The 26,376-nt window shown below is 47.1% G+C and overlaps 1 protein-coding gene across 3 annotated transcripts in view; it reads left to right on the top strand.

Annotated features, from left to right (window-relative positions):
* The first annotated feature begins 2,118 nt into the window (after positions 1-2,118).
* The window catches only part of MAP2K3 (mitogen-activated protein kinase kinase 3), a 51,869-nt gene continuing 27,611 nt past the window's right edge, over positions 2,119-26,376 (top strand). Inside the window, exon 1 of one of the 3 annotated variants that reach the window (XM_005289052.5) lies at positions 2,119-2,307. In XM_005289052.5, the coding sequence (XP_005289109.2) occupies positions 2,292-2,307 (16 nt within the window). In that variant the 5' untranslated portion in view covers positions 2,119-2,291. Of the gene's footprint in view, positions 2,308-24,471; positions 24,870-25,154; positions 25,271-26,376 lie in introns of those variants that run through there. The other 2 variants (XM_005289053.5, XM_065560157.1) reach the window with 2 other exon arrangements.

Raw genomic sequence — 26,376 nt, 5'->3', positions numbered from 1 at the left:
ACTAGGTGGCACAATCAGCACAACTGAAATGTCAGTATTCCCCAAACAAGTCTTACAAACAGCCTTCCTATCAATTCGATTCTGCGGCGGTCCTAGGGACAAACCAGGGGGTTCTTCCTGGTACCTGGGGTGACAGTGTGGTGAGGCAGAGGATGGGGCGTTATGGATGACCTGCTTCTCCTCTCAATGTGCATACCTTAAAACAGGGATGGGCAAACTTTTTGGCCCGAGGGCCACATCGGGGTTCCAAAACTGTATGGAGGGCTGGGTAGGGAAGGCTGTGCCTCCCCAAACAGCCTAGCCCCCACCCTCTATCCGCCCCCTCCCACTTACCACCCCCTGACTGCTCCCCTCAGAACCCCCGACCCATCCAATCCCCCCTGCTCCTTGTCCCCTGACCGCCCCCTCCTGGGACCCCTGCCCCAACCGCCCCCCTGGAACCCCATCCCCTATCCAAACCCCCCTGCTCCCTGTCCTCTGACTGCCCTAACCCCGATCCACACCCCTGCCCCCTGACAGGCCCCCCCGGACTCCCATGCTGATCCAACTGCCCCCTGCTCCCTGTCCCCTGACTGCCCCTCAGGACCCCCTGCCCCTTATCCAACCCCCCCAGCTCCTCACCACTTTATTATGCCGCTCAGAGCACCAGGACTGGCAGCCGCGCCACCCGGCTGGAGCCAGCCACACCGCCGCGCAGTCTAGAGCACCGGGGCAGGCTGGCGGTTCTCGCAGCCACGTTGCCCGGTAGGAGCTTGCAGCCCCGCCGCCCAGAGCACTGGCGGCACAGTGAGCTGAGGCTGCGGGGGAAGGGAGCTAGCCTCCCCAGCCAGGAGCTTAAGGACCAGGCAGGTCGGTCCCGCAGGCTGGATGTGGTCCGCGGGCCGCAGTTTGCCCACCTCTGCCTTAAAAGCATGGAGCGTAAACACGACATAGCTATGTATGGGGGACGATCATTGAATCCGTACATGGTGTCAGAATCTTGAGAAGGAGACAGTAGGAGCAGGATGAGAGAAGGCAGCAGTGTGTGGAGGGACTACAAACCATTAGGGAATTGCAGGCTCTGGAGAAGGGTGGCAGAGTCAAATACAAGAGGAAGGAGAGGCACATGGTATCCTAGAGACTCTTTCAGGCTGGGGAAAGGAAGGAGATGGTGGGATTGACGGAGGAGGGAAGGCAGCAGCATAAGGAGTGATGGAGGGGCTTTAGAGCAGAGAGGGAGGCTGTGGGATTGGGATTCATCAGGGAGAGAAAGCAGCAACGGGAGTGAGAAAATACCAGACTTCCTGTGGCTGGTAACTTGTCTTCTTCCAGCAACATTCCTTGAGGTAAAAGTATCGGCCTGAAAGCCTAAACTGGCATCTGCCCTGAAATCTGGTGTCCTGCATATTTCAGAGGTGGTTTGTGGAGTGTCACTGTGTTGTGATGATTTGTGGTGTAGCAATGACAGTTCCATGGAATTTGATGACATCTCACTGCCACGTGATTCAGCTTGATGCAACGGAGCAACATTTGGAAAGCAATACGATGACACTCTGATGATGAAACGCAGGGATGCTTTGTTGCAATGTGATGTTTTGCTGCACGGTGTCTGCGTTTTCACAAGATTCAGCTACATTTTGCCTCATCGCGGCTACGTTTTGATGCTCGGTGGCAGCGTTTTGCCAAGATGTCGCTGCGTTTGGGACGTGATGTGCTCAGCACTTTTTGAACCTGGTGCAGTCACATTTTGCTGCAACATGGCACCGTTTATAATAATCGGACAGGCCGGCGATGTTCTGACTTGTCCTTGGCCACATTTTGAATGGAACGTGGCCACTCTTGCCACAGGGCGGCTATGGGTTAATGTGACGCGGCCACATTTTGTGGCCATCGCGGATTTCGCCCCAGTGGACCAGACTCCCTAAGGGGAACGAGTGACTATCCTGGGTCAGGAAGTGGGTCATTGTCCGGGGGGAGGGGTGGAATTTCCCCCTCTCCCCCAAATCTCAGCATCTAGGCTGGAGGTCAGCGCCTTGTGGGACAGGAGGGCGTGGCTACTCTGGTATGGCCACGCCCCTTCATCCGAGGACCCAATGGCGATAGAGTTCCGGCTGTGGGGGCGTGGCTGGCTGCGCTCGGCCCAGCTGCGCGGCTCGCCAGCCCGGCGCTCAGTATCTCGCCTTACACCAGCCGGGCTCGTGCCGCCCGGGGACATGCTCCGATCCCGCGCAGCGCCCCCGGCCTCCGCCAGCGCCTAGCTCCGCTCAGCCCAGCGCCCGGCCCGCGCCGCCGCCCCAGCGCCGAGACCAGCCATGTCCCTCCCAAGAGGTAGGAAAGATCGGGGGGTTTCACCCCAGCTGCAGCCTCCTCGCTGGGCTACGGGCGGGGGGGGTCCCCCCTCCGGGCAACGGGGTCCCCCCCTGCGCGGTGCTCCGCTTCTGGGCTACGGAGCGGGGGGTCCCCCCAATGCGCTCCCCGGGGACCCCGCCGCGCTGGGGGTGCCTCCTCCAAGTTACGGGGTCCCTTTGCCCTCCATGCGGGGTGCTCCCCCTTCGGGTTACGGGCTGGGGGTCCCCCCCAGTGCGCCTGGAGGTGCCTCTGCCGTGCTGGGTTACAGGCGGGGGGTCCTCCTTGCTGGTTCTATACCTCTAGCCAACATCCCGAGCTGGGTATATTCTGTCTCTCCCACTGCCCCATCTGCATCCATTGGCCAGCATGCTCTCTGGTTCTCCTCCTCGGTTACAGGGTGCGCCTGGTTCGCCTAAAATCTTCTGCCCACCTCCTCGTTCTTCTCCCCTGTAACTACCTAGAGTTTAGATTGACTCTGCTCCTGAGCTCCTTGACTGACTACAATTCTCCAGCCAGTGGGGCAGATTTTGGTGTGTGCTCTGTCAGCACGGTGGCTGGCCAGGCAGCCACTTGCACCTGGTGGCAGGTGCATGTTTTGACGTTTCACATCACTAGTTCTTTTCCTCTCCCATCGTCCAGTATAGCTGGGGAAGAGTATCTGCTACCTACAGGTGGAATGCTGCTGCGGGAGACCCTCTATACAAGGCTGAGATTGGCTGAGACTGGGAAGGGGCAGCCTGTCTGTTGCTGGGTATGTGGAGGATGGCATTAATGCAACAGGAGCAGCCACAAATCAAAGAAAGAGGGTGGGTGGGACAGGGTTGGTTCATGGACAAGATCAGATTTGCATGTGTCTTGATACTGCTAATCTGATTTACAGGAACCCACCGTAATAAGAGACCTTTAATGCAAGGTGGATTCACAGTAGTGTTGGTGTTGTTTGCTCATGGATGGGGATGCCACTTAGGGAAACATTTGTGGTATTAACAACCAGAGTTGTAGCCTGGTCATAGTGAGTGAAATCTCTGCAATTCCAGTTCTTCTTCTTCAACGCAGTCGGCCGTAGCAATTGTTCGCCATTTGGTCCGTTCCTGCGCAACTGCAAAGGCTTGACAGCCTGAGAGTCCAACATCAGAACAAACTCTATGAACCCATATAATTCCAGTTGGATCAGACTAAATGTTTCCCCACTACTATTCCAACTTGGATGCTGTTTGAAAGTCAGGGGTCTGGAAGTGGTGGTTGGAGAAGGAGCTATGGCATTACTGAAGCTCTGGGCTTCAAAAGTGTTGAATATGGTGTCAGAGCATTCAGATGGAGGGCTTTGCATTGGTCTCTTTCTGGGTGTAGCGAGAGAGACAAAAAACCTTTACAAGCATATTCCTCAGTCCTGACTCAAGCATTGAAATATGGACTGTATATTACTTGAGTAGAGTTACATAAACTGGGAAGATACCTGACTGTTGCCTAATCTTTCATGTGTAAATTACCTGTTATCTGCATACTTGCTCTACAGCCAGAAATTAATAGGTAGCAATAGTTGTGTCTCTTTTACTTTACCTCAGTTATGTAGACTAGAATCTTCTCTTGTATTCAAGTTCTTTGTAAAGAGCCTAGCAGGATTTTTGTTCTATATAAACAAATATGAAAGACTGGTTCCCTGTTCCAAGGAATTTACAATCTAAGGCCTTGATCTTGCTGTGACGTACATAGATGCTTAACTTGAAGCAGGTGAGTAGTTCCATAGTAGTCAATGGGACTATGTGCACACACACAAGTGTTTGCAGGATTGTGGCCTAAGATGTTAGAAAGCTGGATACGATTAAAGTTGCTCATAGAGAGAAATATGCTGATTACAAGCCTCAGTGCTTTGGTTTTATTGCACTACGTTACTACTTTGGCTCAATTACTGCAGTAAGTTTGTGGCTGAATAAACAGACGAGTGATTTCCATAGGTGGATCAATGGGGCAGTGTACTGTGTCTGTCCTTTGTTGAGGTGTTGCGTTTGTTACAGTCTAAAACTGAGCAAGACTGACTGGCTTTCATTGGAAACGTTAGACTAAAATACAGTAACTAAACCTACTGGTTAAACAGTCAGTCTGCTCAGCTGAATAAATGTCTACTAGAGACAGTATGAGAAATAAAAACAACAAAATATTAGTTTTAAGTGCCCGCTGGTATGTCAAAAGTTAGGGTTTGTATTGCAGTGCACACACACCAGTTGTTATCACTCTCTTTCATTCTGATGTCAGTTTGTAGCCAAGCTGGGTCAGCATTTTCATATGCAATCTGAGTAATGACCTGTGTCATTGTCATGATGCAAAATCATTATTTTTGTGTATTTTGTACTTTTTAGAAAAATAAAACGGGGGGTCAGGCCAGTTAACCATTCAATCCCAAAGATTTTAGTTGCAAATTCTGGAGGAAATGTCCACTCGAAGAACAGCATAGGCAAAAGTGCAATAAAATTATGTTTCTTGGGACTTCATGACTGCATTACTTAAATAGAGCTATGGGAAAGATCAGGGGTCGGCAACGTTTGGCACGCGGCTCGCCAGGGTAAGCACCCTGGCGGGCCGGGTCAGTTTATTTACCTGCTGACATGGCAGGTTCGGCCGATCGCGGCCCCCACTGGCCACTGTTCACCGTCCTGGGCCAATGGGGGCGACGGGAAGCGGTGCGGGCGAGCGATGTGCTGGCTGCGGCTTCTTGCCGCTCCCATTGGCCCAGGACGGTGAACAGTGGCCAGTGGGGGCCGCGATCGGCCGAACCTGCTGCGTCAGCAGGTAAATAAACTGGCCCGGCCCGCCAGGGTGCTTACCCTGGCGAGCCGCATGCCAAACGTTGCCGACCCCCGGGAAAGATGATAGCAACTGGTTTTTTTTGTTTTTGTTTTTAAAAGAAAATCGCTGTTGCAGCTTAGTAAACTTTGCAGTGTCCTGCGAATGTAAATTTCTGTGTATGAGAGTGGTGCAGGTACAGAGCAGTAGCCTGTGATGTAACTTCAATAGTGTGAGAGAAAATTCCTGTGTATTTCCTTTACATGCAACATCTGTCCCTCTAGTGCTCCTGGCTTTTGAGCAGAGCTGTGTTTGATCTTTCGCTGTATCTGACATTGATTCTGAGTTATGACACAGCCTGACTTGACGAGTGCATGTCTGTCAGGTCTTGCCAGATTTTCCCATGTGTCCTTGTTATGTGCAGCTAACAAACGTGAGCATGTGTCATGGACGTTATTATTTGTATAGGTCCAGTGGTATGCCTTGTGCCTTACCAATGAGTAAGAAGACAAGCTCTCTGCCCTGAGGTATTTACAATCCTAAACTAGGCAGCTGACATAATAAGAAATTACATTGGGGTGGGTTGAGGAGGAAAGGAAAGGGTGGAGGTGGAGAGGAAAAATGATTCCTGATAATTCTGATTAAGAGGGGGCAGATCACTCCAGATCTGTGATTAGTGATGGCCAGCAGGATGAAGGCAGGAAAGGAATGCATGAGATTTAATTACTGCTTCTCGTTTGTCACTGGAATAAACTGGATTTAGATTTTGGGGGACTTTTCTTGTCCCAGGATGATACACAGGAAACTTGAAATCAGGGCTCATGTGAGTGGATGAACAACACGTAAATATGACTTTGTTTGAAATGATTGTGTCTGAAACAGGGGGAATGTGAACTTGAGTTTCCTGTTTGCTGTGTAACTGTGGTATGAATCAGCAGCGATATAATGGTTCTGAATGGAGCTGCTGACTCATATGCAAGGGAACATATGCTAGAACTAGTTTCCTGGATGGAAGGAGGTCAGCTATGCTGCTTAAAGAGGCAATAGTGAGTGGGCCCGATGGAAAGGAGAGGTGAGCCTCTCTCTTTCCTTAGCAGCTTTTCTGTCTGACGATGGTGCTGAGAGTCGGTGCTCTGCTGAGAAGCTGGATGAGACCAGGGCATGAGCCCAATACAGGAGAAGGATTTGCAAGGAATCATGCACTTAGTTGCAAGGTTCTTCGCCTGTAGGCAGATAGTGAGTGCAGGGACTATGCTTCCTTCAGAACATGCCCATACTTGCTTGGGGGAAAACGGGTATTTTAAAATTATCTGCATTTCAAAGCTGCTGGCTATATGGATTGACCTTTCTAGTCTTTTGAGAAGAGCTAGTGCCTGCCTGAAATACAACTGCTGCTAATGTCCTTCTGGGTGCCCTTCTGCGTCATCTAACACATGCATGCCCTGTTGCTTTCTAGTATGTATAGTTAAATTTTTGAGTCCATTCAAGTATACTGATTACCTGGTTCTCATATGGGCCTGAGATTGATAACTCCATCTCTGTCCATATCATTTACCACCCTTTGTCTGACCTGTGCATTTTCCTGGTCTGCTTCCTTTGTCTCCTCTTATGCTGTGATCTATGTTCGGATCAGCCGCCCAGTTATTTGACCAAGCAACTGCTTCCTCTGGAAACCTCAACTCCTGGGGTTCTCAAACTTCATTGTACGGCGACCCCCTTCTGACAACAAAAATTACTACATGGAGGGGGAATCAAAGCCTGAGCCCCGCTGCCCCGGATGGGGGGTGGGGGCAGACCCTCGGGCTTCAGCATCGGCCCTGGGCGATGGGGATCAGGATTCAGCTTTGGCCCTGGGCCCCAGCAAGTTTTTAAGACAACCCTTGCGACCCCCATTAAAACAGGGTTGCGACCCACAGTTTGAGAACCACTGCTCTACTCCCATCCCATGAGTGCTCAGCTACCGTGACTGCACACCACCATTCTGTTCTCCTCTGACTTGCTTTGTACCTTTGAAACATAAGCCCTTCAGGACAGGAACTTATTGGTGGGTGAGCACTGCTCGCCTGTTGTTTGCTCTGCAAGAAAGGCTTAGTTTGATTAGACTGCACAGACTGCCTTTCGTTGACCATCGCGGCATTAGATCACTGTGGCCGTCCTCTTGGGTAGGTTGAATTTCCAGCGTTCGCTTCTGTTTGGGGAAACTCATTGCGTGGAGTCTGGCAGAGTCAGCTTCCTCTTATCTATTGCTTCCGTTTCTTGGTCTTAATCTGATCAGGATATGAAACAGGGACCGTTTCTTTGTAACTCTCAAATGGAAGAGCTACAAATATCCCATTGCAGCTTTCAAAATTAGACGGTCATTTCTGTTTACTCGTAGCATTGTCTTCGACCTTTGCAGTTTCTTTAGATGCTGTGTAACTTCGAACTGTTGCATGTAACACTTGTGAATGGAATGATGATGGGTGGGAGGCTCTGTCTGTCCAGCATAAACACCTTGCATGGACTATATATAAAGTGTAACTATGCCTTCAGCTTTGCAATTGTGTATAATTCACCCTTCCATAGATTTAAGTGGGATGCTGTCACAGATAAGAGGCTCAGAATGTGGCTTGCTTTTTACTGTGCTTTGTTTTTGAAGTCCATGCTGTTCTTTGTTCTGAAAAACAGATGCTTTAATTAAAAGAATTAAGGGGACATTTGGGTTCTAAAACGGGGGGTGAGAGGGGGAGGCAGGTGGAAAGGGATGCAAAAAAGGTGTTTTTATGTGTCCTGAGAAACAAAGATCCTGGTAGCTTTCCCCCAATAAGGTAGGTAGAAAGTTACAGCATTGAAATGAGGAGAAATGCAACTAGGACATCTGGAAGAGAATCTGTATGAGAACTGCGCTTGGGGGAGTTTCTGTAGCACCAGTAACAAGGTAGCAAAAGCACATTCTTCTCTTGTGGTCTGAGATTCTCCTCTGAGACAGGAAGGAATGAGTGACTGAGAAATGTCAGATGTCATGCATGAGAGCCTCTGCTTTTCAAACCCATCTGCTTTTACTTCCCTTTTCATGCACACTTATGTGAACTGCTGGATCTGTCTTTCCTGGAGCAATGGCCCTCTGTGTGGATTGCGGTTATTGTGGCTGCAAAATTAGATTTTAAAAGAGAGGGTTAATAAAAAAAAAAAAGGTGTGTCAAATTTTTCTTTGCAGTGGGGCTTGAATTGAAACTAGACTTTTATTAAAGGGCAGCTGCATTTCAGGAGATACAGAAAAATCATCTGTGAATGAACTGCTGCTTTCCTGGCAATATGCTCTGCTCAGGTGTGGGTAAATAAATAGTGTGAATTAGCATTGACTAGTCCAGCCTGCGTTTTTAGGCACTGCACCCTTTGGGTGGATTATTCACTGCCTTCCATGTGGAATGCAGCTTGGTTAAATGGTTATGCAATTCAGTGGACTTAGATTCCTGAGCTGTCATGTGCAGTCCATACTGTTCCTACAGTTATTGCACCTGATAACACCCAGTTGCGTTCAAATAAAGGTCAGGCAAAAAATAAGGCATTCATATTGGAGGCTCGGTCCAGGTTTTGCAGTGGGTCGCCTTGTATATAGTGAATGCTTTAGTATGGAGGCACAACGGGGAATTTTAGTTCTGAACCTGCAAAAAGCAGGAGCATTCCCAATTTTCAGTGTGATTGTATTTTAATGTAGTGTATATGTTATTCATTTAACAATTATAAGGCATAGAGAAGCTCTCTCTGCACTCCTCCTGAAGAAACTCTGTTGCACTGTGTCTATTGCCATTTCACAGACAGGAAGAACTCCTTTGGAGCCAGTAAAATATTTTGCTTAGACATCCCTGTATTTCTAATTGCGTGTTGATGTTCTGTTTTGCTGGCTGGATTCTGCTTAATATTCCTAAGGGCCAAACGTAGCCCGGGATTTTGACTGTGATACAAGTGAAGGTAAGAAGATTGTCGTAAGCATCTGTTTGGCTCTGAATCCTTCCAGTGCCTTTAGACATTGTTTAGGGCATGAACAGGGCTGTGCTGTCCCTGTCCATCATGCTGTTTACTGGAATGGCTGCCTTGTGTCTCTAGAGTGGAACCTTTTTTTTTTTTTTTTTTTTTAAGGAGGCCAGGTTGTTGGCCTGTCGTTCAACCCCACTCTGGAGGACCAGTGGCCTGCTTCTTGTCTGGCTTGGGTGGTCCTTCCAGGAGTTAAAAACTCCTGCCAGCAAAGCTCTCAGGGTGATTGGAATGCACGAGCCTTCCAATTGCATCAAGGTGCCATCCCTGGGGAAGGAATCTGTTATGCTGACCGTTAGATACTCCTATTCTCTTCCCACCATGTCAGGTCAGAAAACAGCTCCCCTTCCTCCCCATCACTGTCTTCCTTTGCATCCGGAGCATGCTAGACATGAAGGCCTGGTCTTCACTGCTAAATACGTATTTTTTACTTCAGGGTAACTAGCGTGCATGAGCAAAGACAAGAAAGACCAGGCATGTTACTTTTTCCTCAAGGTAAACTCACCCAGGTCAATCCCAGGCAGGGGTATAGTGCTGACCTTGTACTGTGTCTTCACTGTGGTTTTTTACCTCAGGATAGCACCCATGGTAAAAAACGCAGCAGTGAAGACGAGCCCTAAAACAGTGCAGTCATACTACATGTCAAAACACATCCCTTTGAAGCCCTTGAGAAAGGCAAACATTCAGTACAATCTCGCTGCTTTGCATGCGGCTGCCTTCATAACGCTTTCTAAATGAGAAATATGAAAACATTTTTGATTCATAGGTTTTAAGGCACAAGATCACCTGGTCTCCCCTCCTGCATTGCCCAGGCTGGAATTCCTGCATCAAGCCCAGTGGCTTGTGGTTGAACTAGGGCATATCACATAGACACCTGATCTTGATTTTAAAGATTCCAGGTAATAATAGCTAGGTCTCTTATATAGCACTTCATCAGTAGGTCTCAATATTTATCCTTACAACACCCCATGAGGTATGGAAGTGCTATTTTCCCTATTTTTACAGGTGGGAAACTGAGGCTAAGTGCCCAAGGTCACACAGGAAGTCTGTGGCGGAGCAGAGAATTGAACCTGAGTCTCGCATGTCCTAGGTTAGTGACCTAACCACTGGAACCTTCTTACCTGTCTAATAAAATTCAGTGATGGAGTTTAGACTCTTTTAAAAATTATCTTAATCCAAAACATTCCTTCCACCTCCAAAATTAAACACTGCAGACTCAAAGGGTTGTCTGATTTGTGCTGTCTCTACTCTGGGGTATGGCAGCAGCAGACTGGGGAGAAAATGACACCACTTTTCCCGCTCTCCCTCCCACCCCCCTTATGGGTCCACCTACAAGGAAATAAGGAGAAGAAACTCTGTTGATGATGTACAGCATAAAGGTGATTGCCCAGTTGGTGCCTGCTCTGTAGAAACTTCCAGAGTGAAACAAGATGATGTGGGGTGCATAAAATAACTGAATTAGTTAGACGCACTATAACCTCCCTCCTTCCCTCCAAGGGTTCATGTACACTAGTCGTTTTAATTAATTGAGTGCCTTGATAACACCTTTTGTAGAGGTTAGTGTGTAGACGCTCCCCGAATATTTGTTCCGGGCCACATATCTTAAAGCTTTAACAAGTTTGCCAGTTAACTGGATGTATTTTACAATCGTGTTCACTCCAGATTTAAAAAAGTCTAGTGTAGACCAACGGAAGGCAGGATGGGGAGGGAAACAAAACTTACCACAAAGTTACCTCATCCCCCCCCAAAAAAATTCTAATGCTGGAAAGGAGTAAACCTCCACAGTGCACAATACAAGTAATTTCCCAGAAGAGGTGGCTAACCATAGGCTGTGGTTTGGCACCAGTGTCTGCCAGAACTGAGTCCAGCTGCTGGTGCCAAGTTCCAGGAGTGCGATGTCACAGTTGTATGTTTCCAGCAATGCCATGGCTCTCCTTGCCCAAGGGGCTGCTAGGAGTAGAGAGAGGTTAAGGCAACTGGTGATGCATGTCCTTTTTGTATACAAGGCTAATGTACTCTTGTTCGTCACGTTGACTTTGAGGTTTTTGGCACCTTCCAGGGATATAAAAACAGTAACACAACTTTTGATTTTTCAGGAGCTCTTTTTGGTACCAGCAGATCATGAGGATGAATATCTGATCGGGGTGGGGGGACAGGTTGATATTGAGTCCAGGACACTAGATTTGGGTAAAGCATCAGGTAAACGCTACTGCTCCTTTATTTTTGGGGGAGGTGGACACTGCGTGAGTGGCATGCAGGTGAAGGTCTCTTAAGACTGGGAATTGAGCTACAAATATTGTATTTCCCCATTGGGATCCAACATAGCATCGTGGTATCTTAGTCTTGGGGTAGAGGAGTGAATTTGTAAGAGATTTTGCCTATAGCTTCCTTTCCATGGGCGCTAAGATGTGAGCGGATAAAATGCTCTGTGTGATTATACTGAGCCCTGGTCTACACTCTGTGTTCATACTGATTTGAACATATTTTGGGTAGGAGGTGATCTTTTTTTTAATAGTGATAAAGCTAAGGCAGTTCAATCCCCTAGTGTGGGCATAGCTATCCCGAGGGAAAGGTGCTTGTAGTCCAGTCAATTCATGAATAAGCTATGCCAGTATAAGCACTTATTTACTGGTATAATTGCAATCCCCACTCATTGATTTGTACTGCTTTAACTAGCTCTACTTCTGCTCCAAAAAACCTGTGTAGACCAGCCCAGAGTAGCACATCTGGGGGCTCTTCTGGTCCAGTTGGAAGTCTCTGAAGTTTATTATAAAGGTGGTCAGGGCCTTGTGTGTTTAGTAAATATAATGCAGAATGGCAATTCAACGTACGAACCAAAGGCTGGGGAGCTGATGTTATAAGGGGGAAATGTTCTGCTGCAAGAGCTGGCAGGTGGCCGTAATACGTTTGACAAACCATAAATGTGCGGGGTCAGGTAATTGCGTGAGTCAGCTGTGGGGTTGTCTGGGAAATATCTGCGGGTCTGGACTAGCTGGCCCGATAAATATCCCTTCATGGTGCATGTGTATAAACACAGTCTTCCTAAGGACTTAATGGGGACGGCTGAAAAAGCAGTTTTCCTGCATGGGTCAAGAAAATGCATTTTGGCAGATTCTGCAACAGGTGCAACTGCCTGTCAGGGATGCGCTCTGGGCTCCCTTGCTGTGTCTGCTGATCGTAATTGTTCAAGAACAGAACACCCCTATGTCCCCTACGCAGGCATTCGGCTGTCTGCATACCTCAGTGCAGTCAAGTAGGTATCTGCTCTTACCGTCCACATCTTTCCATGCAGGGTTTCTCTGCGGTCTTAAAGCTAGTGTGATTCTTCTGTCATTGAAGAGGAACTCTTCCCTTTGGTTAAGTGGCTCCTTTGTCTTTTGGAGCTAGGTCTCTTCTCTGCAGCCATAGTGGTTGTCCGATCTTGCGAGCGGAGCAGGCTCAGACTCGGGCAGTACTCGGATGGGAGACCTGCGGGGATCCAAGCAGGAGATGGTGTTGATCAAGGGCATTTCTTCTGAGCCGTTACGATACCACTGCCCTAGCATCCTGTGCTTCTGCAGGGAGCTGTGATGAAAGGCAACGAAAGTGTTTCTTACTACTTACTACTAAAGATGACGTGATTCTTTCCGCAAGAGACCAATATGCTAACCCCACAGTCTCTTGAAAAAGCACAGTCTGGCTAATTAAATTCCCCCTCCAGGCTGTGGTGGCGGTCAGTTCCTGTCCTGTAGTGCTGTTGCAAATTGCATTGCAGCAGTGGGTGAAGTGATCATTATAAAATCCCTTGTCTACCTAGTGCTCAACTAATATTTGAAACCCTTTGAGATCCTTTGTAAGGTGTCCTAGAAATGCATAGCTACGAGTGCTCCCTCCTCCACCCTGCTTCAGATGGCACAAATACAGCCCTTTGACTGCATCCAGAAAATCATTTCCAGTAGCAAAAGTTGCATCTTAATGACACTGTTTTTTAACATGTCCAAGTGTATTGGCTGGCATACTAGATCTCCCTGGTCTTGCTAGAAGTAAAGCTGGCCCACCATTTCTACCCAGCATTGCCTGTTTAAATCAGACCCTGTCAGCAGGCTGTCCTTCCTGCACTTCCTGTTGACTCCCTTCCCTATTGGTTGACAAGCTCAGTGTTCACAGAAACCAAATAAAGCAACAGTATAAAAGAGGATGCAAGCTGCGGGGATGAGTTGTGTGTGTGGGTGGCGGTGCTGTGAATGGGATCCGTGCAGGCCTGACTGTAACAGCCTCTGCTGGAGTTTAGCTTGATCTCTCTGGCAGGGTTTGGATTTCTTAAAGCTTGGGGCCATGCTGCTATTCTGGTTGATGACCTCTCCCTGTGTTTTAATTACTTAGGTTTTAATTACTCGAGTATACTGTGCTCTATTAAGGGAGATTACCGGTCTCTGGCCTGCACGTTCCCTTCATTAACTCTTTATTACCTTTTCTCACTGGTTGATGGTCTCCAGCATTATTGAGGTGTAGAATGCCACAGCCGGCTTTGAGCAAGTTTGCCGCTTACCTCTCAACATGCGTGGTGGAGAGGGGCAACTTGAGATCTGAGAGAACTGGAACTGCCAAGTCAATGCCTAGGGTGTTCCACTGAGGGGCAGGCATAGCACTGGTCTCTTTGCCCTCATGTTGCAGTAAAATCAGGCCCTTTCCCAATTGGTGCTTCTATCACATATTTAGGGCCCTACCAAATTCACGGCCATGAAAAATGCATCACAGAATGTGAAATCCGGTCTTTTGTATGCTTTTACCCAGTTCTATACAAATTTCACGGGGGAGACCAGCATTTCTGAAATTGGAGGGCCTAACCCAAAAGGAGGTTGCAGGGGGGTCACAAGGTTATTTTAGAGGGGTTACGGTATTGCCACCCTTACTTCTGTGCTGCATTCAGAGCTGGGTGGCTGGAGAGTGGTGGCTGTTAGCCGGGCACCCAGCTCTGAAGGCAGCGTCCCGCCAGCAGCAGCGTAGAAGTAAGGGTGGCAATCCCATCCCATGCCACCTTTATTACTGTGCTGCGGCCTTCAGAGCTGGGCGGCCGGAGAGCAGTGGCTCCTGACTGAGGGCTCAGGTCTGCAGGCAGCAGTGCAGAAGTAAGGGTGCAATACCATCCCACGCCATCCTTACTTCTGCGCTGCTGCTGGCGGTGGCTCTGCCTTCAGAGCTGGGCTCCCGGCCAGCAGCTGCCGCTCTCCAGCTGCCCAGCTCTGAAGGCAGCGCTGCTGCCGGTAGCAGCACAGAAGTAAGGGCAGCAGTACCACAACCCCCCTTACAATAACCTTGTGACCGCCCCGAACTCCTTTTTGGGTCAGGACCCCTACAATCACAGCACCATGAAATGTCAGATTTAAATGATGACACTTACAATTTTAAAAATCCTCTGACGGTGAATTTGGTAGGGCCCTACACATACTAAATAGATCTCAGCCACTGCCTTCTGTGAGCATCTGAAGTCTTGGGTCAGTAGTTGTAAACGTGGGCAGATGATTTGAGAATAAAGATGTTATGGCAGAAGGTGTCTTAATACAAGTACAGTAGAACCGCAGTGTTACGAACACCAGAATTACAAACTGACCAGTCAACCACACACCTCATTTGGAACGAGAAGTACACAATCAGGCAGCAGCAGAGACCAAAAAAAAAAGGCAAATCCAGTGCAGTACTGTTAAATGTAAACTACTAAAAAATAAAGGAAAAGCAGCATTCTTCTTCTGCATAGTAAAGTTTCAAAGTTGTATTGAGTCAATGTTCAGTTGTAAACTTTTGCAAGAACAACCATAACGTTTTGTTCAGAGTTAGGAACAATCTCCATTCCCGAGGGGTTCGTAACTGAGGTTCTACTGTAGGAGAAAGTTGTAAGTGAATTTTGTATGAATCCAAACTTTATTGGCCTCAACACATTCCTCATTTAGACACCCACCACATTCCTTCTCACACTGGTTGTCCCACTGCAACCAGGCAGTTGTCATGTGCATCTGACTCCTTTTTTGTATATGGAGCCCAAGTCGCCAGGAAAGTTTGCACTTGAGTTTTGGCTTCACAAGGAGTTTCTTGTGCAGTAATTGCGGGTTTTCCCACTTGGGATTTTACACGTGGCTTCCCCTCAGTGAGCTCTGCCTGTAACAATTGCATGGAAGAAAGCCAACATGTTTTTCCCTTTTAATCTTTAAAACTTTGACTTCTGTACATTCCATTCTACTCCACTTTCACATTCCTCGCTGCAGAATGGCCCCCCGTGGCACTGCTAATTCTGGGCTTCCTTCATAAGGGAGGCTTTTTTTTTTTTTTTTAAAGAATGCCTCATGTAGGGACTGCCTAGGGCTTCCCAGTGGTTGTAGGCTGCAGCCGAGAAAGCTGTGTTGACTCACAGCCTGCTAGACCTTGACCCAGGATATGAGCTGACATGTTGGGACTAGTCTGTCTGCCTGGCAAAAGCTATTTCCACAGAGCAGAGTGATAGCTGTTCAGATGGGATTTTACACAAAAACACCTGCAAAGTTTATAGCTTATTTTCACTTCACTTTTTGGGAAACTCTCTGTGCAATTAAAATAAATTGATTTGAGAGACGGAAGCGATAGGTGCAGAAAATCATGACACTGACACAGTGAATTGCGTTGCTGTCTGTCCTCTTCCCCTATTTAGGATAACCTAGCGTGACCTGGCTTTCCAGCGCAGGCTGTGATGTTGGCATTTGGAAATGTGTTGTTTGAGGGCTGACGTATCTTTTCACTGACATGCACTTAGACCCTGATTCGCCAAGGAATTGAAGCATGTGTCCACCTTCAAGCACGTGAGCAGCGCCATTGACTTTGATGAGACTACTGCTGTCCTTGAAGTCAAGCCCGTGTCTAAGTACCTTGCTGAAGTGAGGACTTGTTCTCTTAATTCTTGTTGCCGCGTTGCTGGTGGGGTACATGGGCCAAGCTGATCACCTACCTCTTTCATTATGACCTGGTAGCATTACCTGTCAGTGGTTAGGATTAATGCCCGTAACCTGGCAGTTATCGAATGCAGAGCTTTGCATGTGAGAATCGAGATGCCAATATCCTAAGGTAAAGGTCAGTGGCTGCTTATGGAGACCTGGACCAAAACAACAGATTATTTTGGGGCTGCTTCCAGGTCCCCAAAGCTTTTTTTTTCCCCCTGCACCCCCACTATCTCCTCAATGATATGGGAATCCTCCAAACTCCGACTGCACCCAGCTGACAGGGGATAGAGAAATCCTTCTTGAAAGGTTTGTGGGGAACTAAGCAGGAATTAAAACTAACTCTTTTTTTCTCCATTATGCATAGAGCCAAATAGAGCTTAGTGTACGAGACTTGACAGAACCTATTAAAGTATCTGTGCTTAAAGCTAATTGGAATATAACGGGGACAGGAAATTTAGTCACGGTTGGTTTGCTGTGGGAATGGAGGAGCTAGAACTACTAGTCTAAATGAGGAGGGAGTTATACAAGTTATTGTCCGTTATAAATTAAAGAGAAATGTAATGCTGCATTGGTCTGTCGTCTTCAGCGCACTGTCAGTTTAGCATCCCAGTTTGATTTCTTTTACTCTATAATATATAATCAAAGCCTCCCCCTGGATTGAAATGATGATGCAGCCAGGTGCAAATGAATACAGTTTCTCCTCTGAAGATGTACTTAATTTGGGGTTATGTCCAAATAAAAGTAGCAGCGATTCGTTTGGTAGATCGTCACTGGAAGCCGGAAAAAATCTCTGTACCACTGTTAACTAAAAGACTTTCACTTGTGGTGAGCTCTGTCCAGCTTGTGTTTCTTCTCAGCCTCTCCTGGTTGGAGAAGGTTGCCTTAGTGAGAACAGAATCAGACAACTGATCGTACAAGTGGCACCTCCTTGAAGCTTTGGAGTTTCATGCACAAATATACTTGTTGCTTCTGACAAGCTTTCTTTTACTGCGGGACCCATATGCCTGTGAGAGTGAGCTGGACTCACGGATCCCAAGGGGCGTTTCAAAGCCAGAGGTTAGATAAACAAACCAAGACGTGTGTGTTTGAGCTGGAGTGCTGAGAAGCAATAACCACAGAGCCCAGTGACGCCACAGTTATGACCCCAGAGGGGGAAACTTCCCTCTAAATGCTCCACGCAGCTGCCTGCCTTATTCTTAGACTGGAAATTGCTTTTTCTGAAGAAGGGCCTGACTGTGGTCTCTGGGCCAGACAGAACACCTGTGTTTGTTTTCACGATGCCTCTGACCTGCGTTCAGGGAACACAGCTGCAGATGGGAAAAGTTTGCTTATTTTTCACCCAGCTCCATTTGCTACAGCAGGTGTCCAGTCAGCTTTAAACTTGCAGCAAAGATGAAAATCCCTCTCTGGAAGGATTCAAGATATAAATGAGCTAATGGCTTTTCGGGCTCTCCATGGCAAGCACCTCTGTGCTTATGTACCTTTCTGGTCTTGGAGCGAGATGCGAGGCAGGGAGAGAGAGGATGCATAGAACTTGCTTTTCTCTTAGTCTCGCTTGCCTTCGCTTAACAATTAAGACGCATTTGGGCTGGGATTGCTTTCCAGATCTTTGTCTTGTGGCTGCATGCCAGCCCCCTTTCTGCCTCCCTCCCCCCAAGTGTGCGCGCAGCTGGGTCAGTGGAGCCTGTCTTTCAGTCCCAAGTCTCATAATTGTGAGAATCTTTTACTCTTTAGGGTTAGCTGTTCGGAGCAAGTGTGCAGACTAGAGGTTGCCTGAGGATAACGAGTCTACCAGCTGGGGCTCTGTATTGCCTGACTAGACCTTGCACTACGGCGCTGAGGGGTTGGGTTCTGGAGTCAGCCGCTTCAGCAAGGGGGCACGCTTACCCATGGATGGGTCTGCATAGGAAGATGCTTAACTAGGTCTATGTTCAAGCTTCAAGCAGGGGGACTGTGCCCCGCTGGATGGGGAGCCGTATGAATAGGAGAGGTAGGCAGGTGGTTTAGTGCTGTGTGCCGCTGTAGAGCGGTCACCGACGTCCGCTTGAGTCTGAGTCAGACCACTTCTGTTTGTGGGAGGAAGCGTGGCCAACGCTGCTGCTCTGAGCAGGCTCTTTGGGAAAGGGATCTCCTGCGAGTGCCTTCCTCTCAAGGACAGAGAACTAACTTGAAAATCCGGCCACGGAAAAAGGGCGTTGATGGAAGGAGTCATCGAAAGAGCTGAGGATGCGGATGTGCGTGGCTGTCCTGTGTGCTGCGGGGCCGGTCGCGCCGCGAGCTGTGCTTGGCCCTCTGCCTTGAGCCTTGGTGCACCTGAGACATTATCTGGTCATCTTATTGAGCGTTCATCTGAGCCGTTGTTGCACATTCTTAGCACATATATAGCAACGTTGCATATTTAAGGCATTGTACAAACACCAGCTAGCGGTTCCTCATTTCACCTCCTCCTAGAGGGGTGATCCGTCTTCATTATAAATGAGAAGCTTCCTCACCGCTCTGGAGGTCTGATGCTAGTGGTATGATCACAGCCATTTGTAGGCCGTAGCCCTGCAGCTGCAGAACCAGCCCTGTGCTTGAGAATCTCGTCTTGCATTTAAAAAACAAACAAAACCGCAACCTCTTTTTCCCAGCGCTTGTGGTTGTGCAGGTAACCTGAACACCGTGAGACTGTAACCAGTGCAGTGGTGTCTACCTGGGAGTGCAGATGGACCAAACCAGTAGCTCAGAGAGGTGTTATCTGCTCCATGAATCTTGATGGGGGATTAACTCTGAGACCTGAAGCGGGCAATTTAAATGTCAATATTGTGAACTACTTTGCTGCTGGTCACATTCAGCGGGAGCAGCAGCTGATGTGCTTCTCCCACAAATCCGGTGCTGCTTCCAGGTCCCCAGAGCTCCAGCTGCATCTGCTGAAGTCCCCAGGTTTCCCCTGACTTCCAGCCCCTGCGTTGCAGTCAGGCATCGTCAGTACAGTGATCTGTTGTATTGAAAACCGTCAATGTGGGCACGGCATAGCATTGGTTTTAATATCCAAATAACTAACCCAGAGCTGACTGTATTTTCATATTGGATTCATTTGAAAGCCTGCATATAAATAGAGCTGCTGCAGAACTTCTAGTCCGCCACACCAGCGTGCAGCCGAATCCATGGGCCTTGCGGTGGGATTGAGGTGCAGGTGCAGCTTGCCAGAGCACATGAGACTTCGACTGTGACACATGGATTGTTGGATGTCCTTTGCATAGGGCACGCTCAGACCCTAGGGGGCATCAGTGTTGCATATGTACAGAGGAAAGGGTAGCTGCCTTACAGTCTGTGCGCAAAGTGCATATTACTGTAGACTGGTAGAAGCACAGTACAGCATCTTGTAACACTGGGGATTGTCTGTTGCTGGGAATAGACTGTTCTCTCTGATTATTTGGCTGTAGGGAGGCACAGATATGTCTGCTAAGAGGAATGTTACTGCATCAAGCTATAACACTGCATTTTTATTGTAAGATAGAGAAACATTAAGAGGTTCTATTAAAACAACACCCCTTTCCATAACTAGAGCAATTTTGGGGGGCTGGATTATGGTCCTTTCTATGAAACCTTTCTGTGCAGTTATGAGTTCTTGAATGCAGCCAACTCGGTGTAGATATAGACATGGAAGCTGGATTTTCTGCTATGCAGTCTCTAAGTGACCATGACATTTCCCAAGTGGAACTTCCATAGTATTTTAATTGCAAGGTCTGTTTCCCCTCAAGAGTTTAAGGAGTCTGTATGGCGTTGGTTTCTTCTCTTGCTCAGCTCCGCTTGGCTGTTTAACCCTTCCCCTGCCCCCGGCCTCCTATATAATCAATTCCTACTTCTATTGTGATAGCACCTAGCAGCTCCAGTCTTAGACTCCACTGTGCTAGCCCCTGGAGACACACAGAACAAAAACAGTGTCCCTGTCAGTTTAGTCTAAAAATTCCTGTGTTTGGAGATGGAACTGGATGAATTTTTTTTTTTTTTTAAATGCAGATTTGAGTCGACCAAAAGATTTCATGAATCTCTCTGTCAAATTTGCCAAATTTATTCCACTTGAAAACGGGACATTTTGACATTTCTGAAACAAAGCTTTTTATTTTTTTTAAATAAAACAATATTCCAAACAAAAAGTTGTTTAAAATAATAATAAAAAAAGACAAAACAGTCCCTTCCCCCCATTAGTTGGGGGGGGGGGGAGCGGGAATGTTTTGGGTTGAAATAAATGTTTAGATCATAGAATATCAGGGTTGGAAGGGACCTCAAAAGGTCATCTAGTCCAACCCCCTGCTCAAAGCAGGACCAATTTCCAGACAGATTTTTACCCCAGTTCCCTAAATGGCCCCCTTAAGGATTGAACTCACATCCCTGGGTTTAGCAGACCAATGCTCAAACCACTGAGCTATCCGTCCCCCTCCAAGCTAATTATTTTTAACTTTTTGCTTAGTGAACTGAAATATTGGTTATTTGCACAGCTCCTGTTGGCAGATCTGTGTAGCATTGCCTTATGTTTCTTATTTTAAGGGACTCTTAATCCTTTTCCCTCCCAAACATTTAAGAGGTAGGAAAGGGACTGTTCTTACCCTGCTAAAGTTGTTGGTGTTAAGGGGCCAGCTATTACTAGTCTTTCTGATTTCTTTCAAAAGCCCCTGCATCTTCCATGCATTTCTTCAGTTATCCTTGATTAGGTATTAACCCTGACTCAGTATTTCCAAAAGCATATTTGTTTGCAACCCTTTAGAGGGGAAGGGTGGTGGAACAGGCCTTTGTTGGGAGGGCTGTTTTAGATCACTGCTGTGTTTAGGGTGTGCTCTTCCACTTACTGAGGATTGCGGATGTACAGGAGATAGCATGGACTCTGAAAGCTGAGAAGACTGCAGTGTTGCCTACTGGTTAGAGCAGATTGAGTCAGGACCCCTGCTTTGTATTCCCAGCTCTGCCATGGACTCAGTTGGGCAAGTCCTTTTAACCCACCCGTGCCACAGTTTACCCATCTGAGAAATGGCGAATAATTTACTCACTACATGGGGATGTCATGTGGCTAAATTAATGTTAGTAAAACACTTACAATGCCTTTTGTTCAAGGGTCTAACTGCCCAGTACTAAATGTTGGATGATGCATGTCAAGTTACTTTGCATCCTTTGTGGTGCAGGAGTCTGCGGAACATTCAAACCTTTGGACTAGGAGTTAGTGAGACTGATATTATTGACACAAACTTAAACATTGACTGGGACTCTTCTCAAGTTCCTCACATCCACTAAGGTTGACATTTTCACAGCTTCGGGAATGAGACACGAGAAGGTAGATTTGGAGTTTGTTCATTGTCTCATCACACAAAAACAAGGGGACATTCAATGAAATTGAAAGTGTTAAATTCAAAACTGATGAAAGGAAACGCTTTTTCACACCAAGTGTAAATAGACGGTGGAACTCCTTGCCACAGGAAGTTGTTGAGGCCAAGAATTTAATAAGATTAAAAGATGAATGGGATGTTTATATGGATAACAAGAACAGCCAGAGCTATAATAGTTATTGCTAATAAATGGAGAAGGGTTACTAAACCCCATGCTTCAGGGGCTTACGTTAATCTCCATGTTAAAGATCAGGATGAGACCAAGTATGAGCAGCAGATTATAAGAACATAAGAACGACCGTACTGGGTCAGACCAAAAGTCCATCTAGCCCAGTATCCTGTCTACCGACAGTGGCCAATGTCAGGTGCCCCAGAGGGAGTGGACCTAAGAGGCAATGATCAAGTGATCTCTCTCCTGCCATCCATCTCCATCCTCTGACAAACAGACGCTAGGGACACCATTCCTTACCCATCCTGGCTAATAGCCATTAATGGACTTAACCACCATGAATTTATCCAGTTCTCTCTTAAACACTGTTGTAGTCCTAGCCTTCACAACCTCCTTAGGTAAGGAGTTCCACAAGTTGACTGTGTGCTGTGTGGTGAAGAAGACCTTCCTTTTATTTGTTTTAAACCTGCTGCCTATTAATTTCATTTGGTGACCCCTAGTTCTTATATTATGGGAATAAGTAAATAACTTTTCCTTATCCACTTTCTCCACATCACTCATGATTTTATATACCTCTATCATATTCCCCCTTAGTCTCCTCTTTTCCAAGCTGAAGAGTCCTAGCCTCTTTAATCTCTCCTCATATGGGACCCGTTCCAAACCCCTAATCATTTTAGTTGTCCTTTTCTGACCCTTTTCTAGTGCCAGTATATCTTTTTTGAGATGAGGAGACCACATCTGTACGCCATATTCAAGATGTGGGCGTACCATTGATTTATATAAGGGCAATAAGATATTCTCAGTCTTATTCTCTATCCCCTTTTTAATGATTCCTAACATCCTGTTTGCTTTTTTGACCGCCTCTGCACACTGCGTGGACATCTTCAGAGAACTATCCACGATGACGCCAAGATTTTTTTCCTGACTTGTTGTAGCTAACATAGCCCCCATCATATTGTATGTATAGTTGGGGTTATTTTTTCCAATGTGCATTACTTTACATTTATTCACATTAAATTTCATTTGCCATTTTGTTGCCCAATCACTTAGTTTTGTGAGATCTTTTTGAAGTTCGTTACAGTCTGCTTTGGTCTTAACTATCTTGAGCAGTTTAGTATCATATTATCCCACATCTTCCTCTTGAATCATCCAGTGCTGAATGAGGTCAAAGATGAGACTGGATTAGATGGATCTCTGGTCTCATCCTGTTTGGCAGTTCCTGTTTTAAGAAACTTTGAAAATCTCAGCCGAATCTATAGCCTGGGGGTGTAAATTCCCCCCCCAAGAAAACATCCTCGACTGTTATTAACACTACTTAAAATTAGAGCAGCCTTGTTAAGTATGTACAGTTATCTCCATCTCTGACCTTTCTTCCTTCCAGTGCACAAGGTCCAGCGTGGCCTACACAATGAGCGAATATTTCATGAGTGAATCAGGCACGTGTTTCTATTATTAGTTTAAGGTAAAGAAGGAACTTGATGCAATATCTTTCCCAGGGTGACTCGTGATGGAAACAAATAAAAGCATGTGCCTATTAAAGATTGAAGCTGAAGCGTTAAGTACCAAGCTGGCTTTGGTTGGCCTGATTTGAGGGATGGGAGAGGATAAACATGCTTTGGACCCTATTTTTTTAACCTACACTTGTGCAAAAATATTGAGATTTCCCCTGCAGCCTGCAACTCTTTATTTACAAGTACAGACCATACAGTGATTTTTATTTCTGAGATGCCACCACGGCTGCCATCCTGGAATGGCTGTCAGCCTGGTATTGTAATGGAACAATGTTTGCACTATTTGTTGTGGTAATAGTTGTCAGAAGCACAGCAATTGGATGTCACCTGCTCTATAAATAAATACAAGCATCTTTCTTCTCTTTGCACTCAGTTCACAGACACCCGGACCATAAGCCATGGTCTTGATGTTTGCTTTCTACTGCATGACTTGGTGCGCCTTCATCTTATTCGCTTTAAACAAGCCCTTTGTTTTCCCCCCACCGCAGAGTTATTGTCATGGCAGTCAGTTGCAGTTCTTCCCTACAGCAGCTGGCACTTGCCTGCTCCAAGGAGCTTCTGTTGTATTGCTGACACAGGTTGCAATGTGGGCCGGACTGCAAGCTGTTATGCAAAGCTCCGATAGGTGAGATGAATCACTAGGAGGGCAAGGCATTTTCCATGAACAGAAATTTCATAGTTGCACAACGGTGTGTATGTTAAAACACACAACCCTGCATGCTACATTTTTTTGGTTTAAAAACAAAACCCAAAAAAGTTTGATGCATTGTCAGGTTCTATTGCAGTAAGTCTTTAATTCAGTGAAGCCCCTTTAAGAAGACAGAAGTGGAGACATAAGCAAACACGCAGCTTTATGTTTATAAACCTTGTCCTTGTCTTGCATTTTCTTTCTTTCTTTTGATTAGGTCTCACTGTTTGCATCTTGCTTTATTGAGAGTGCAAGCTCACTGGGCCAGGGACCAGGCCTCCTTTCAAGTGAAGCACACACCCTTTCAGTAATGGGCCGTGCTGTGTGGTTTCGGAGCCCTGCAGCTTTGTGGAAAGCAGGATAGAATTCTAATCCTCTGTTTTCGCGTTGTGTCCCCTGGTTGTGCGCGGTGACATAAAAAACTAACAGGGAGACCTGGTATTAGCCTGTCTGCACAGCTGTCATGTTTAACTGTTTCATTATTGCCTTTGATCTAAAATTGTCTACACTTGGTTGGAAGGGGTGTGTCTGTAAAAGCTGCCTTTTTAAAACCCAGCTTGGGTTTAACCACCCACTTTGTCCAGAAATGTGCCCTGATGGGATGCATTTTAAAAACCCTGTACTTCAATGGCCTCCATCCTTGGCCCCGGTCCAGTTTCCTGTTTGACGTCATGTGCTCTTTCACGGCTGCCGCTTTTACAACTGTTGAGCTTTCAAAAGTGTAATCTGAGCTGAAACTGGCCAACTTCGGCAGCTGCCTGCGAAGGAACACTGCACTCTGCCATCTCTCTCTCTTTTCCTCTTTCCTCCAGCCCAGAAAACGTAGAATGATCTAATGGCTTCTAGCTTGTGCGCGGGGCGTGGAGGGGAGGAACGAGAGATCATCGGAAAGGGCTGTTGAGTACTTTGGACCATGCATGCTTTTTTAAAATAAGCGGTGCCGTTTGCAGCAAGCTCTGTGCACTGGATCCTGCAGACATCGCCCCCTTCTTCACCCCCCCCGCCACCCCGCATCTGCTTCAAGGCGTGCCGTTTCTGTTCTTCATTTCTGGGAAACCATGGACAAGAAACAAGGTATATGTTGCAATTTCCAAAACACGTGGCGGGAAGATCTGAAGAGCCGTTGAGATGGTAAAAAAGGGCTGTGGAATTTTGTCAGTTCGTTCTGTGCGGTTTTGCTTTGTAACCTTGCTCGGAGGGGGTCTGTATTTGCGGCCAGTTAGCTATTTTTAAAGCGACTGGAAACGTGCAGGCGTTGGGTTGAAATGCCAGTTGTAGGTGTACAGGCCGGCATGAGTATGGAAAAATCTGCAGGGTTTGCAGCTAAACTTGTCTCTTTTTTTTTTTTTTTAAGCATTTGCCACACACAACAGGCTGTTTGTTTGTTTTTGCACAAAAGTCCCGTTGCACTAGACTTGAGTGCCCAACAGGGAACCAGCTGCAGTTCAGAGCTGTGATTCAGCAGAGGTTAACAGGTGACTTTTTTTTTGTTCGTCTGCAGGCAGCTCTGACTAGAAGGGGCTTTTTATGAACTGCTTTTTCCCTCCTCCCGGTTCACTTGTTGCGCTTTGTTTTCAACTTCTGCAAAAAGTCTACAGACGGCTTCTCCTAAAAAGTGCCCAGTGGGGTGACTGACTGCGCTTAGCATTCCCCCTCCCCCCCCCCTTTGATGGCTCTTTCCAGGCTGCAGAGTGGTGCAAATATTGCCATGGCTCTCTGCTGGGAGCCAGTTCCCTTCCTTGCTTCAGCTGGTGGTGCCGTTAGCAAAGGAGATTGACACCTGCTCTGATATCTTGCCCTTAAAGCTGACTGTTATCTGACTGTTCTTCTGTGGCTGGGGTATGAAACACGGGGTATCCCATCTAGCCGCCTCCTTCATATGCGTTTCTTCATCCCCAAATCAGTGATCGGACTGTCCTGTCCAAGGGTGAACAGAACTTGTTGGATACAAAATCAAACCCTCTAGAGAGGTGTTGCTAACTTCCTTTCCCCCCACCCTCAAGCCAACAGTCTTGTTCTCGCCCCAGTTCCCTCTGTGTGGTAGATTCTATAGCGCCGCTGTCTTTCCTCTGCACCGGGCCTTTCCTGGGGCTGGCACATGGGAGTAGATAGGCCATGAGGCAGCAGAGGTTGCATTTCAAAGGTCAGCTCAGTCAAATAGCTTTATTTACAGTTCTTAAGATTTGTCCTGCTAGTTTCCACCCACGTCAGCCAGTAGGGAGAGGTACCACACACACACACATACACGGAGGTGGAATTAAACAGCTCCAGGAAATGCAATTGGCTGTTTTTAACTTTATCAAGGTTGTGGCATGAGAAATTCAGTCGGTGGCTTTCTCTTGAGGGAAATAGTTCCTCTCTCAGCATAAAGGACGCAGAGATGCGCCTGTGGTGGCATGCTGGGGACTGGAACCCTGCCTACGCAAGGAATGCCTGCCAACTTTTCCCCTACGCTGGTGCAACCAATGGTGGCTCCACTCAGCAGTGTTCGAGGACACGGTAGTCAGTGTGCCCATTCCTTGTCTGCACTGACAATTTCCTCTGTTGGTAGCATCACATTAGGAGAGCTGCACCAGTGCAG

Source organism: Chrysemys picta, chromosome 10 (assembly GCF_011386835.1).
Source record: "Chrysemys picta bellii isolate R12L10 chromosome 10, ASM1138683v2, whole genome shotgun sequence".
In the NCBI taxonomy this organism is placed as follows: Eukaryota; Metazoa; Chordata; order Testudines; family Emydidae; genus Chrysemys; species Chrysemys picta.
The sequence above is the reverse complement of the archived record's forward strand: the minus strand, read 5'-3'. Positions and strand labels throughout refer to the sequence as shown.